Below are 15,126 nucleotides of genomic sequence, written 5' to 3'. Positions count from 1 at the left end.
ATTGGGATACATTCAGTTTCCTAAGTCGAATTATTCCCTGTAGGTTCGAAATACCATTTTTTCGTCCTAATATACAGCCATACAAATGCTAATATTTGCTAGGGGAATTTGAACCTTTACTGTAAGAAATAGAGTTGATTTTGTTTTGTTTGTAAATTGGACGAAATTTAACAAACGCAACTCTGTTCCAATAGGGTAGTTGCCTATTATTTAAATCAGTTCCTTTTTTGGAACTGCCTAAACGATTAGCCGCAGTAAAAACGAAACAAGTGTCGCCACGGTCGAGTAACATACTTTTTTAGTTCTATGCAATTTATCAAAAAGAAATTGTGTCAAAAGATAACTGCTACGTTTTTCGAATAATTTTCTGGTGCTTTATTTCGTGCATGGTGTGGAATAATTTACATCCTTATCTAACATGATTTATCACAATGAGTGCCGGGAACCCGCTTGGCGGGTTCTCTGGCCGTAGTCGCTTTTTCTGAACAAAGCAGGAAAACACTCGGATCTGCTACGAGTATAGCGCTACGAAAACGTTGGCAGTGAATGTGTTAAATTTTATCGAACTGAATAAGTATTATAACTCTAGGACCGTGAGCCTTACGAGTACAACGTTGGGATAGGTCGCAATGTGTCACTTTCTTGATAAAGTCGGTACGATACTTCTAAGAAAACATATTATCTCGTAAGGAACTTGTCTGAAAATGCTACAAATATGTATTTGCCCTTCGCGGTTTTATTCTAATATATGTATATTGGACGAACCCTACCTGTATTTGACACATTATCGGTCACAGTTTTTTAATTTCTTTGATTGACTGAGTGAAGTAATTATATTTGTCATTAATAACTTATAGACACGATAGCAGCGTTCGAAAACAGTCGTGGTTTCCGTAATTTCTCTATTTTGTGCAATTTAACTACTGCTCTCTAAATTGGTCGTGCCGACAATATTAGTAAGTTTTATTTATTTATATTACAAACTTGAGAGAATTGAGGATCCATCTTGGATCTACTGGTTGGATCTATCGAGAATGAAAGTAGTAAAAATGCAAACCATAATTAACTGAAACAAGAAATATTGAAAGCCACAAGGAAGCGAAAAATACACCTATCATTCATATATTTTATATCATCTGTACCTAGCCACCGGTTAAAAGCCGTTATTAAATGATTGGTCAATTTGTATCAAATGTTTCGTAGCGAACCGAAACCACAGACGGAACATTCCACCCGACACGTGGTCAGATAATACGGCACTGGTAACTTTATATTTGCAAAAACCTATACTATTGCTAATGTATCACGCTAAACTAAGTTGGACTCTTTTATGTTGAAGGATAGGTTCGTTTTACATTGGCGACATTTATTTCACTTTTTTTATTTCAAATAAGTTAACAACTTTCAACATATTTTAAGGGTTTAAGAAGACTTTTAAATGGACTGTTTAGCTTTAGAAATAACGTTTGTGCTCAAACAATAAACAAGTAGTACATCATAGCGGTAGTATATTAGTAAAATAGTATCTCGAGTGCAGCTAAGGTCGCGCGTCGCGTTCGATTCTTCTGTGTCACTGCGCACGGTGCATTTAAGACTGCAGGATTCAATTACCTACCGAGGGTCGCCTGAACAACGCTCCAATAATTGCGTATGTTGTTTAGCTAGGAGGACACGCTACTGTATACGTTTCTTACGAGTATTCAACTGAACGATTCAAATCGACCGGACCAGGCAACTAAGGGCCAGAGTGAGTCTTACTAGATATCTAAGGAATTTGAACATTGCATGTATGTAGTTGTTAAAGGTTATAAGTATTTAAATGACACACAGCTTATCATCCTGTTGACTCCTCGTGAGATCTATCGCTCAATAATCCCATCTCGGTCGATGTAAATCGTATGCAAATGTTTTACCAGGACATATTCAATATCCACAGTGAACATTTCAGACGTAACATCCAACCGTTCAAAAGAGGCCAGCTGCGCTGTGGTCCGAGCGGCGCTGAACAACGGGGGCACTGACGGTAGCGCGGCGTTGCGAGCGTTGTGTGAGGCACTAGTACGCGTAGCTGTTGCTGAACCAAGCGCTGCGCACGCCATGCCACCGCCTCCACCGCAAGCAAAGGTCTGTAGTGACATTTGGACCCTATCCCATAAGTTACGCGGTATTCGACCGGTAGTGAACAACGGGCGCCGACGGAAGCACGGAGTTGCGAGTTCTATGCACGGCGCCAGTTCTCGTCGCTGTAGCTGAACCCAGGGATGTGTACGCCATGCCACCGCCACCGCCGCAGGTAAAGGTTTGTTCTTTGTAGTGACGCTTGCAGGATTGTTCCAAGAATGGCGCGCGGTAGGTCGAGCGTTACTGAACGCGGGCACAGATCACGACCGATCTAAGAAAGCTGTGTCGTGGCTTTTAAATTAATTTTAAAAATATAAATCAATTAAGTGTTTTTAAACCTGACTTACCTACTGGTTATTATTATAATCTCATTACCGTAATACTTTTCTGTCTTGATAACTTCATTAACTGTATTTTACGTAATAGTTCGTATTGGTTTATCAGGTACCGCCCCTCCTTTGTCCCTCCGGCAGCAGCTCCGTAGAAGGCTCCTCTAGCGAGGAGAGCGTTGCAGGGCCCTACGCGTCCGAGCACAGCGAGCCTTACTACCGCGCCGACGAGGGGTACGAGGTAACTTTACACCTTATTACATTGTGAAGAAAGCTCAAATTAGACTAAAAAGATCAAGGCGGGCTGCAACTAACTAACTATTAGAATATACCTCATTTGTAATGAATCAATTTCACTCCTTGATATCTAAGAACTTTTCTTAATTGTTTTAACTTAGACGGTCATTTATTCATACAAGTGTGATTTTGGGCCAGTCAAGTTTTGTAGCTGTCATTCTGGCCGTAACGTGGGAGACAAAAGTAATGCATTGTGTAATAATATCAAATAGAGTCGAACTTACAAAAAAAAATCTTTGTTAAAAAACATGTGATGTACGGAACCCTCGGGGCGCGAGTCCGACTCGCACTTGATCAGTTCTTAAGAATAACGCAGAAAACATTAACAGAGCAACTGACCGTTATTAACAGTTGATTGACCCCTCTACGAGTATATACTTCAGATGCATGTCGATGTCCATATTCGTCGAGTAGGGTTTCTTACGCAGTAGGGACGTATAACCGAAAGTATATAAAGCATATTGGTTTGCAGGCAGACGTGGAAATAGGCAAATTTGACCTGCTGTCAACGTACAAATCACGCAAAGTGTCGGAATCGTTGTCTTCTCTGAGCAGCGCTACTGGTGAGTACCTATTCTATTCTGTACATATTTTCAAATGCAAACATGAGACATGCCTAGTCATATCATCATAATATATCAAAATCGAGCCGATTTTTATGAATGTGCTGTTTATTCGTCTTACGACTCGGGTCCAAATTACATGAAAACATCGTTTTTAATACAGTTGCTCAAAAAGGGGTACTTTACGTGGCTTAGCGTTCGCAAAGTTCGTTTTTGCGAACTGCTGGTCCCCGCTTTTATGTACTTTTCCTGTGTCTTTTATACGCCTATACATACTCATAAAAGACATCTTGGGGCTCGTACATAATGGAATAATGACACACTTTGCATACTTGCAATAAAATATACTATAATCGTTTTAAATGTTTACATTTGTGTTACTTAGGGACAGAGCCTGCTTTGGGGCCAGCATGCTTTCAGTACGCGGAAAGCGGGCGGCTGGCACACCCCGAACTATGCGTCATCGTACTAGATATACTCACAGACCTAATACACAAGTAAGTACCATTTTATAATGTATAAAAGTTCTTTATTTAGATAATTTACATCCATGTATTGTAATATGCGTAAATCACTGGTCACCCCTAGTTGATAGAACATAATAATAATTCAGCCTATATACGTCCTACTGCTGGGCACAGGCCTCCTCTCATGTGCGAGAGGGCTCGGGCTATATGCGGATTGAGGACTTCACATACACCTTTGAATTTCTTCGCAGATGTATGCAGGTTTCCTCACGATGTTTTCCTTCACCGAAAAGCTAGTGGTAAATATCAAATGATATTTCGTACATAAGTTCCGAAAAACTCATTTGTACGAGCCAGGATTTGAACACGCGACCTCCGGATTGAAAGTCGGACGTCATATCCACTCTGCCACCACCGCTATAAATATAGAAACATAAATACAAGCTAAACTCGTTGTCATACGACAGGATTTCCGCTGTCATGTCAGGATTTTTGGTCCTATGTCAGGATTGCGGGAGACTTGGCGAGTGTCAGGATTTTTTTAGAAACCTCAAAAAACCACTAGAAGTTAAAAGTTTGGAGTTGGGCAGAGGAAATGGAAGGTTATGCTGTAGCTACGGCATATGATGGCGAGTTAACAAGTTGCACACTGGGTCATTTTTGAGTACATTACCGTCCAGGAAATATTAGGATTTGTAGGGTGATGTCAGGATATTCCATTTTTTATATGACAACCCTACGCGCATGTCCGCTTACGTATTATTTAGTTTGGGAGCGCGACCGCTTGATAAAATTATTTACAAAAATTTGGGTTTTAGATGTAAACATAAAATTGCATCTACTTGTACGTCTAATCTGCGGCATAAATAGAGGATATATATCTTTGATTTTGAATGGTTACCTATCTCTTATAAATTTTCATTAAACCCTCATTACAAAATTGGTATAATTATTAATTGATAACTGATATTTAATTCACACAATAACAGTTGTTTTTAAATTACTTAGTATATAGTAATATATAGGATTATCTTAAAACCTGACGAGTTATCTTTACATATGTTACAATGTAGTAATGAGATTATCTTAGCTGTTTAGTTCACCTTGCGACTGTAAGTACCGTTTTTTCTTCGAAGCCGTATTACTGCCACACCTAATTATTATTGAACACTATAGTCGTAAAAGTCAGTTCGATTTTTCCAAATAGTTTTGCTTTTTAGTAGTAGTAATTATTTTGTGATGATACGTTTTTTCATTTAATCATAACACAGTATATTTAGGTACGGTCGGTCCCCCAACTTGGCCCCAACTAAAGTAACCAAGTTAGCCATACTATTGTATAGAAAACTGGATACTTACGTTAGGGAACCGACTACCGTACATGTGATTCAAATCATATATATATAGTGACATCACTGACAAAATAATAGAGATCTAAATAGATATCAGATTTTGTAGATCATCTCGGGCATTCAAGTAAAGTATAAGAGAACATTTTCATATTAACAATTTATTAGAGAAAAATTGTATGTTATAGACTAGTATCGGAACCCAACGGGCAAGAAGGCGCGCGCGCGTCGGGCGCGTCATTAGCGCGCGCGTGCTGCACGCGCCTCGCCGCCGCGCTGGGGCGCGCTCGGGCCCCGCCCCCGCCGCTGCTGGGCCGGCTGCTGGGCCCCAAGACTGCCGCCTTACTGGAGTTGAATGATCCCGATCTTGCAGGTTAGCAACTGCGTTATCCAAGCCCTTTGGGCAGTAAGGTGGTTGTGTTCCTACGTGCTACACGCACCTCGCCACTGCGCTGGGCTGATCTCATCATCCTTATCAAGTTGGTACGACATGGAACAGAACCTCACATAACATTCATGAGAATCTTCTTAGACTTTAATTTCGGGAATCTGACTTGGGATGGTTGTGACCGATTTTTACCTTGCCCATACCTACCGTTTAATTTTCTGTTCAACATTCGCTACCTAGACTATACACAAAAATTGTTTGCCCTCAGAGCTTCAGCGCAGCATCTTAGAGCTAATCCACGTGGTGGCCATGCGTTCGATTAGCGCCTCGGAGCTGGCGTTGCTGCTGCGGCTATGCGCTCGGCGGGCGGCGCTGCCGGCGCTATTACCTGCGCTGCTTCGGCTGGCCGGGGACGCGGAGCCCGCGCCGCTTGCCGTGCTTGCCTTCCCTGTCACTCAGTCTACAGGTGAGAGTGAAGTTGGACGGATAGTCGGTTAGATGTCGCTGTATTGGCTGAGGCATCTTGCACATCGCGCTAACGAAGTTTCGATGGAGAAAACATAAATAGCAGATGAATTGTTTCGGGACGTCACAGCGACTCCGGTCCTTGTAAGCGTAAATGAAAATTAGCCAGCGGATATCTAATGGAAGTTATTTTTAAACCGCACTTTTTTTCGTGAGTCTTTAACGCCTTATTCTATCCAGTTCCGTTAACTTCCGCAGAGTTCTAGGCCATCAAGTGAAATTCTGTGTACCGCTTTGGTAATATTTGGTTTTTGTTAAACAGACGCCGGGCCCCTGGGGCGGAAGGACGGCTTCGAGGACGTGAGCGCTCCGGCGCACAGTGCACACGCGGAGGCGGCGGCGCGGGGCTTTCGAGAGGCTCATCTAAAGGCCGGTTAGTACTAATACCGGGTGTTTCCTGTAACAGGAGCAATAAATTAAACTGTGGAATGTACTCCTCAAACTGACCAACATTTGTTCAACAACTTTGAAAAATAACTTATGTTTTGATTTTTATTACACATTGAAATTAATTCTAAGACGCAATGTATTGCGAATTTTGATATGTTTAAAGCGTGACAAGCAACGTCAAACACACTGATGTCAGCGTACATTGAAAATAATAATAAATTTGTTTGAAAAAGTTAAAATCTAAAGATTTCATAATTTTTAAAAGTTGTTAATCAAAAGTTATATCGTTTTAGGAGTACAATATATGGTTTAATTATTTGCTCGTGTTACAGGAAACACCCGGTATATGAACTGCCCCGAGAGCGGCGCGTCGGGTTTGATGACGTATCGCCGATCACTAAAAATAACACTAAGCATTATTTTGAATTTGACAACAATGACCCCTCAACTACGTTGCGGCCAAGTGTGCTAGTATTTGATCCCCACTATAAAATAAATCTTTTGTACACCAGGTTTGAACTCGGCATGGGCCTTGCACGCGGCGCGGTGCGGCGCGGAGGGCGCGGGCTGGGCGCCGTGGCTGCAGGGCTTCGCTCTCACTGCCTGGCTACGTCGCCATCCGCCCAACGGTACTGTATCCGTGTAAACCGCCTTTTAACTATTACAGGGTTGAATTTTGATTGCGGAAAGAACAACAGGAGACCGAAATATTTCTGAAAGAGGAATCTCTCATAATGGAAACCGGTTTAATTTCTTAATTAAACAATTTAAATGGGTATTCTTTTTTACAGAACCAGCAAATGAATGGAAGGGCTCAGAGCGTTCGCTGGACGCGATGGAAAAAGACGTAAACTCGGAGCTACACGTCCTGACTATTGGACACGATTCGCTCCTGCTCGAGCTTTGGTTGCACACAGACTCTGGTGTGTACGCGCTTGTTTTATTTTATCATAGTAAATAAGTAAATAAATAATGTACACAAATTGACGAAGGTGTTGAATAAAATATAGCACATTATCTGACAACTACTCGTCGACTGTAATGGTTGAATTAAGATTTCGTATACCAAACTATAATTGCGTACTTTTCATGTATGAGCTCCCGCTCAACTATAAGATTCATTTCGATACGCTGTAATCAACTGAAAAAAGAATTACCAATCACGTGCCGCCACGCTTCCACGGTTCGTGCGTTTATGTCTACATTTTTGTCTACTGAGATACTTATCAATTTTCATTAATTATTTAGGATTTATAGATAAAACAAGTATTATTTTAGAAGACTCGTAGAAAAAGTATTGTATATAATAGAGATATAATCAACCTACCTACCTTACTTACCTTACTTAGGCAACTCAGCAAGCTTCGTTGCCTAAACACGATATTCGACTGAAAAGCTCTCTATTATATCACGATTGTATAAAATACTATTATAGTAACTTGTTATCTATTCAGGTACGTTCACACTACGTCTTTCGCGCCCCGAAACATCATGCTACAAAGTGCTGAGCGAGACCCGCGTGGACGCAGCCCTACCACCCGCGCAGTGGTGCTGTGTAGCCCTTAACGTTAAAGAGGTCGTGCATAAACGAAAAATACACATACAGGTTAGTGACGGAATAATTGAATCAGCCGCTTTGATGAACATCAATTATTAATTGTTCGATTTTGATTGGCGATTTTTTTTGTTTAATCTTTTTTTGTTTTCAGGTGACACTTTACATAGATGGATGCGAGTGTGAAACTGTGTCTTTGCCTTTACAAGGTAAGAGTGTTCCAGTGTTCGGTTTGACGTAGTTATAAATTTGTACATTAACCCTCTATAAGGCATAAGGGTGTCATATATTATGCAAAATTGAACCCTATCATTTTGAAATAAAGTTCAAAATCAGGTTGGGAAATATATTTCCTCTGTCAGAAAAATAATAAGCCTTACATTTCGTCTTCTACTATTTTTTTGTGCTCACCTGCATCGAGTAACGGTGGGTTTAGGACCTAATGGCGTTATTCAGGTTTGTAAGAGATTGCTAAGATTTAATAATAAGGGGATAAGGCTTTTGTTGTTATGTCATAAATGTGTTAAATTAAGCTCCTCGTGACTGATTATAAATAAAAACCCTGTAGATATAAACGAACTTTTCGCAAGCTTTTGAGTCTAATTTAAACTAACCTAACTTTGTAAGATACCTAACTAAGCTACAAATACATCCTTACGCAGGCATCCTGGTCCGCAAAGTGACCCCAACGCACCTGCTGGTCGGGCACTCGGCCGCGGGCCGCGGCGGCTACCACATGTCGGGCTGCTGCGTGTACCGCGCGCCCGTGCTCGGCGCCGCCGCCGCGCTGCACGCCGCCGCGCACGCGCCCGCGCCGCACCCGCACCTCGCGTGCAAGGTGAGCCTTGTTCACTCGGCCGCGGGCCGCGGCGGCTACCACATGTCGGGCTGCTGCGTGTACCGCGCGCCCGTGCTCGGCGCCGCCGCCGCGCTGCACGCCGCCGCGCACGCGCCCGCGCCGCACCCGCACCTCGCGTGCAAGGTGAGCCTTGTTCACTCGGCCGCGGGCCGCGGCGGCTACCACATGTCGGGCTGCTGCGTGTACCGCGCGCCCGTGCTCGGCGCCGCCGCCGCGCTGCACGCCGCCGCGCACGCGCCCGCGCCGCACCCGCACCTCGCGTGCAAGGTGAGCCTTGTTCACTCGGCCGCGGGCCGCGGCGGCTACCACATGTCGGGCTGCTGCGTGTACCGCGCGCCCGTGCTCGGCGCCGCCGCCGCGCTGCACGCCGCCGCGCACGCGCCCGCGCCGCACCCGCACCTCGCGTGCAAGGTGAGCCTTGTTCACTCGGCCGCGGGCCGCGGCGGCTACCACATGTCGGGCTGCTGCGTGTACCGCGCGCCCGTGCTCGGCGCCGCCGCCGCGCTGCACGCCGCCGCGCACGCGCCCGCGCCGCACCCGCACCTCGCGTGCAAGGTGAGCCTTGTTCACTCGGCCGCGGGCCGCGGCGGCTACCACATGTCGGGCTGCTGCGTGTACCGCGCGCCCGTGCTCGGCGCCGCCGCCGCGCTGCACGCCGCCGCGCACGCGCCCGCGCCGCACCCGCACCTCGCGTGCAAGGTGAGCCTTGTTCACTCGGCCGCGGGCCGCGGCGGCTACCACATGTCGGGCTGCTGCGTGTACCGCGCGCCCGTGCTCGGCGCCGCCGCCGCGCTGCACGCCGCCGCGCACGCGCCCGCGCCGCACCCGCACCTCGCGTGCAAGGTGAGCCTTGTTCACTCGGCCGCGGGCCGCGGCGGCTACCACATGTCGGGCTGCTGCGTGTACCGCGCGCCCGTGCTCGGCGCCGCCGCCGCGCTGCACGCCGCCGCGCACGCGCCCGCGCCGCACCCGCACCTCGCGTGCAAGGTGAGCCTTGTTCACTCGGCCGCGGGCCGCGGCGGCTACCACATGTCGGGCTGCTGCGTGTACCGCGCGCCCGTGCTCGGCGCCGCCGCCGCGCTGCACGCCGCCGCGCACGCGCCCGCGCCGCACCCGCACCTCGCGTGCAAGGTGAGCCTTGTTCACTCGGCCGCGGGCCGCGGCGGCTACCACATGTCGGGCTGCTGCGTGTACCGCGCGCCCGTGCTCGGCGCCGCCGCCGCGCTGCACGCCGCCGCGCACGCGCCCGCGCCGCACCCGCACCTCGCGTGCAAGGTGAGCCTTGTTCACTCGGCCGCGGGCCGCGGCGGCTACCACATGTCGGGCTGCTGCGTGTACCGCGCGCCCGTGCTCGGCGCCGCCGCCGCGCTGCACGCCGCCGCGCACGCGCCCGCGCCGCACCCGCACCTCGCGTGCAAGGTGAGCCTTGTTCACTCGGCCGCGGGCCGCGGCGGCTACCACATGTCGGGCTGCTGCGTGTACCGCGCGCCCGTGCTCGGCGCCGCCGCCGCGCTGCACGCCGCCGCGCACGCGCCCGCGCCGCACCCGCACCTCGCGTGCAAGGTGAGCCTTGTTCACTCGGCCGCGGGCCGCGGCGGCTACCACATGTCGGGCTGCTGCGTGTACCGCGCGCCCGTGCTCGGCGCCGCCGCCGCGCTGCACGCCGCCGCGCACGCGCCCGCGCCGCACCCGCACCTCGCGTGCAAGGTGAGCCTTGTTCACTCGGCCGCGGGCCGCGGCGGCTACCACATGTCGGGCTGCTGCGTGTACCGCGCGCCCGTGCTCGGCGCCGCCGCCGCGCTGCACGCCGCCGCGCACGCGCCCGCGCCGCACCCGCACCTCGCGTGCAAGGTGAGCCTTGTTCACTCGGCCGCGGGCCGCGGCGGCTACCACATGTCGGGCTGCTGCGTGTACCGCGCGCCCGTGCTCGGCGCCGCCGCCGCGCTGCACGCCGCCGCGCACGCGCCCGCGCCGCACCCGCACCTCGCGTGCAAGGTGAGCCTTGTTCACTCGGCCGCGGGCCGCGGCGGCTACCACATGTCGGGCTGCTGCGTGTACCGCGCGCCCGTGCTCGGCGCCGCCGCCGCGCTGCACGCCGCCGCGCACGCGCCCGCGCCGCACCCGCACCTCGCGTGCAAGGTGAGCCTTGTTCACTCGGCCGCGGGCCGCGGCGGCTACCACATGTCGGGCTGCTGCGTGTACCGCGCGCCCGTGCTCGGCGCCGCCGCCGCGCTGCACGCCGCCGCGCACGCGCCCGCGCCGCACCCGCACCTCGCGTGCAAGGTGAGCCTTGTATCGTCTACAGTTCACTTACAGAAATCGTGGATGCCTGTCGAACTGAGAAGGCTGAAGAAGAGAAAGCGGGAGGCTGTGCGCTGCGGTCGGATGGCGGCAGTGGGGGCTATTTTGGCTTCAGTATTCTTGAGAGAACTATTGGCCTCCAGACATAAGTGTCCAGTCCATTGGACGTTAAAGAGTTCTTCAAGTTAAATCTTAAATGTATATTTTTTTTCTTGAACATAAATAATCCTTTAAAGTAAAATTCTTATTGCGTGATTCCAAAGTCTGTAAAATTTAACGAACAGTTGATAATCGCTTGTGTTTATCCGTTATTTTGACATTTTAGCTTGTCAGAAACAGGCAACATTTTAACTCGATAAACTCGAAAGAAGTTTTCACGAAAACTTGAAGGACGCTATAAAACCGTCAAATTTTTATTTACAGGTCGATAATGAAATACCAAACTACTCAAGACTCTTGACTCCAAACGTGCTCGATTCAAACATCGATTGGGATCAGGTAAGCTAACAAGATCTTCTTTCTCATATGATCATCATTGTCTAATATAATATTACAGATAAACAATACTAATGTATGATGGTATGGTTAGGTGTACGATATGTCCGGAGCAGCGCTACGTGAGCTGAATGAGAATCTGTTGTTATCCTTCAGCGCGCACGCACCTAATATCGTCAATCTCTACCACCAGACGACGCCATTACCCACAGGTATGGAGTAGACGTTCGTTTTAAGTCAATAGACGTCGTTTCAAAACCAAAGCCAGAGAATTTGAAAGACAATAATGAATATGCACTTTTTCTATCACTTTTGTTAGAATTCTTCGAGAAACATGTGTAGTAGTATGATTTTTTTGATTTTAAGGTTATCAACTGACTTAAAGTTCAGAGTGAGTTGTTAATCAGCACACCTTACGCCATTATTTTATTAGATAATAATTAGATTGCCACAAAACTTTGACAATGTATTGTAATGAACATTCATTTTGTTTGATAAAGAAATTTAAATCTGTAAAACCTTTTTTTCTCCAGTATTTTCCACTCGCAACCCGGGTCCGAAGCCAGTGGCGGGCGCCTGTGTCCCCGAGCCGCTAGCATGCACTTGGACCGTGCGCTGGAAAGCATCTGGACACTGCGGCATCGCGCCCGCAGTCTACATGCTGGGCGGGCCGTCTGTGCTACTGTATCTCTTTGCCAGGGTAATGTACCTTGTATTTGTGTTTATAAGGCTCATTCTCCAGTGTCCGGCGCTTGAACCGCTGGAAGACCTTCCACTGCGGCATCGCACCCGCAGTCTATGCTGATATATCTCTTCGCTATTAATGCACCATGTGTCTATGTGAGTAAGGTTTATTCTGTAGTGTCCGAGTCAAAAGCATAAACTGAGACACCGTGTTAGAAGGTGTGCAGGCTCTGAAATATCGCACATATCATTGTTCTCAGTCGTGATCTCCCGACAACCATAGCCCTACCATGGTACTTAAAGTCAAGGAGTTGTAGTTACCTCTCTATTGAATGTTCTGTTGAAAGGAATAAGGAGATGAGGTATTTCAAGTAATTGACCATAATTGAAAAGTGGGTTAGTTATCATAAGTTGGTTCTTGTCTCTTGATAATAACCCTGTTTTCTCACAGGTGGTAGAAATGGAGGCTAGCGCAGGAGAACAGGCGATGGCATTGGGTATAGTTCTCCGCGTGTGCCGCGCTGACAACCGGTTACGGTCAGCATTGCACGGCGCTGACGGCTTGGAGCTGCTACTGCGAGTGTTCGGGGCGCCAAAGTGCCGCCTTACGAGCCGAATGTTGCAGGTAAAGATTAGAAGAAGACTCTCTGAGACGTTATTCACTATAGCATTATAATTTCCTACATTTTGGCTTTCTACGATGATGGTTGTGTCATCGGCAAACATAACTGTAGGATGTTGGACTGCACGAGGCAGATCATTAATATAAATAATAAACAATAGGGGTCCTAAAATACTGCCCTGTGGTACCCCGACTTTATTTTCTCTTAGGTTTTGAGATCATTCGGAAGACCTTTAGGCCAGTCGTGCTAGAAATGATTATCCTAAGAGTAAGTGTACCTATCAACTCCGCTCGGCATTCGGGTATAGTTCTCCTCGTGAGGCTTGCCTAAGTCAGTTATCAGCAGTAATTGATATCAGTTGCCACTGATAACTGACTTGAAGCCATAGGGCTTAGTAAGCGAATATGTCGGTTATTTTAACCCAACAATAGTTTGCTTTTCGACCCTTTTCCTAATATACTAGTCCCATCCACATATGGTGGACATTCACGACATGGTGTTATTTATATTACTATCTTGCGCGTATATCCTCAGGTGATGCTAGAGGAAGCCTGCACCAGCCCTGTGTTGACTACCACCGGAGCCGGATTGGTAGTCAGCGGTGCTGACGCAGTGGTGCGCGAGCCAGCGCTACTAGCGCTATTAGTGCAGGCGAGCCGCCATCTCGACACAGAGGAGGTATGTGGAACTGCCTTGATGTCTGTGACCTTAGAGGAAGCACTAGCCCCGTGTTGACTTCCATCGGAGCCGGATTGGTGGTTAGCGGTACCGACGCGGTGGTGCGCGAGCCAGCGTTAATAGCGCTTCTAGTGCAAGCCAGCCGTCATCTCGATACGGAGGAGGTATGTGGACTTGACCAGAGATGTCTGTGATCATAGAAGAATGTTCTAGCCCCTTGTTGACTAGCACCGGAGCAGGATTTGTGGTCAGCGGCACTGATGCGATGGTACACCAGCCAGCATCGCATACGCTACTGTAGCAAGCCAACCGCGATACAGAGGAGGTGAGTGTGCCCTAGGTGTCACTTCTGACCTTAGAAAAAGCCTGCACACATTCTGAGCTGACTTGCAGTAGAGGTAGGCGAATAGTCAGTTTTAGCGAACTACCAGCCCTTACACACGGCTGTCTTCTTTATTTACATCGTTCTGTTGTTATCCAGGAACTCGAATGGGAAGCGGAGGGCGAGCGCATGCGCGGCTCCCTATGGGCACTGACGTTGTGCTGCATACGTTCGCTGCTAGAAGACGCAGGTGCAAGACGTTGGCGCGCCTTCAACCAGCAGCAGCTGCACCGGCACCATCTGCTTCGGTTATTGCTGGCTGCTTGCAAGGTACAGCGAGCTGAAAAATTGCATGGACGCATTATGAATGGATTCATTCATAAATTGGCCCATTGCACTTTTGGGGCTGTATGTATATACTAGGTTGTGTAGAGACGAGACTGTGACGTCACAGACCGCGAGCTTTTTATATGGGGCGTTGCGTCACGGTGCGAACGTCTCATTTATTTTCGCAATTAGGAAGTCTCTGGAGTACAATAGATGATTACGTAACAAGTGAAAAGCGAAGGATCTCAACGCGGTAGGGCTATGAATGACGAATGCTAATGAGGCAATTACATACCAGGAGTTTACTTTCAGGAACGTTTTCTGAACTCGGAGGAGAATCCGAGCCGCAGCCCTGACGCGGCGGGCGCCTGCCTGGTGGGGGTGGTGGGGGGCCTGCTCGGCTCGCCGCCCCTCCCCTGCCATCTGGCGGAGCTGTGCGACTTCCTGCTGCTGATGCACCAGGTATGTCCTCGACGTTATATCAGGACCTTGATTCAAACAAATGATTTGGGTAAATATCAGTATCTTTTTTATAATTGATACAAAAACTCCCTATATAATGAGCTGAGAATACGTTTTCGAAATCTGATTTTTGTTCCGACCAGGCAAGCGACACGTTCGTGACGCATTCGCGGGCGAACTTCTACTTTCTCCTAACAGCAGAGACGCAGGACAACAGCGAGTTCATGATGAGGGTGCGGCGGCGGGACCCGGAGCCCGAGGCCACTGACAGCGGGAGTCTGCGAGAGGAGGACAGCAAGCTGATGAAAGGCATTATCAACATGCAGATCAAGGAGGGCAGGTCAGTGTCTACCAAGTTCTTCCATTGGTCTTTATGCATGCGACAGCTTTA

At 48.5% G+C, this 15,126-nt stretch overlaps 1 protein-coding gene across 1 annotated transcript in view; it reads left to right on the top strand.

Annotated features, from left to right (window-relative positions):
* The window catches only part of LOC133515510 (uncharacterized), a 56,897-nt gene that overhangs the window by 22,618 nt on the left and 19,153 nt on the right, over positions 1-15,126 (top strand). Inside the window, exons 9-28 of the mRNA XM_061848056.1 lie at positions 1,949-2,124; positions 2,566-2,691; positions 3,220-3,310; positions 3,696-3,807; positions 5,315-5,499; positions 5,783-5,980; positions 6,302-6,412; positions 6,942-7,058; positions 7,221-7,352; positions 7,884-8,035; positions 8,139-8,193; positions 8,647-11,126; positions 11,568-11,642; positions 11,734-11,851; positions 12,173-12,339; positions 12,775-12,948; positions 13,481-13,624; positions 14,106-14,276; positions 14,586-14,735; positions 14,879-15,075. Coding sequence (XP_061704040.1) covers positions 1,949-2,124; positions 2,566-2,691; positions 3,220-3,310; positions 3,696-3,807; positions 5,315-5,499; positions 5,783-5,980; positions 6,302-6,412; positions 6,942-7,058; positions 7,221-7,352; positions 7,884-8,035; positions 8,139-8,193; positions 8,647-11,126; positions 11,568-11,642; positions 11,734-11,851; positions 12,173-12,339; positions 12,775-12,948; positions 13,481-13,624; positions 14,106-14,276; positions 14,586-14,735; positions 14,879-15,075 — 5,131 coding nt within the window. The remainder of the gene's footprint in view (positions 1-1,948; positions 2,125-2,565; positions 2,692-3,219; positions 3,311-3,695; positions 3,808-5,314; positions 5,500-5,782; positions 5,981-6,301; positions 6,413-6,941; positions 7,059-7,220; positions 7,353-7,883; positions 8,036-8,138; positions 8,194-8,646; positions 11,127-11,567; positions 11,643-11,733; positions 11,852-12,172; positions 12,340-12,774; positions 12,949-13,480; positions 13,625-14,105; positions 14,277-14,585; positions 14,736-14,878; positions 15,076-15,126) is intronic.

This window comes from Cydia pomonella, chromosome 2, assembly GCF_033807575.1.
Source record: "Cydia pomonella isolate Wapato2018A chromosome 2, ilCydPomo1, whole genome shotgun sequence".
Classification (NCBI taxonomy): Eukaryota; Metazoa; Arthropoda; class Insecta; order Lepidoptera; family Tortricidae; genus Cydia; species Cydia pomonella.
The sequence above is the reverse complement of the archived record's forward strand: the minus strand, read 5'-3'. Positions and strand labels throughout refer to the sequence as shown.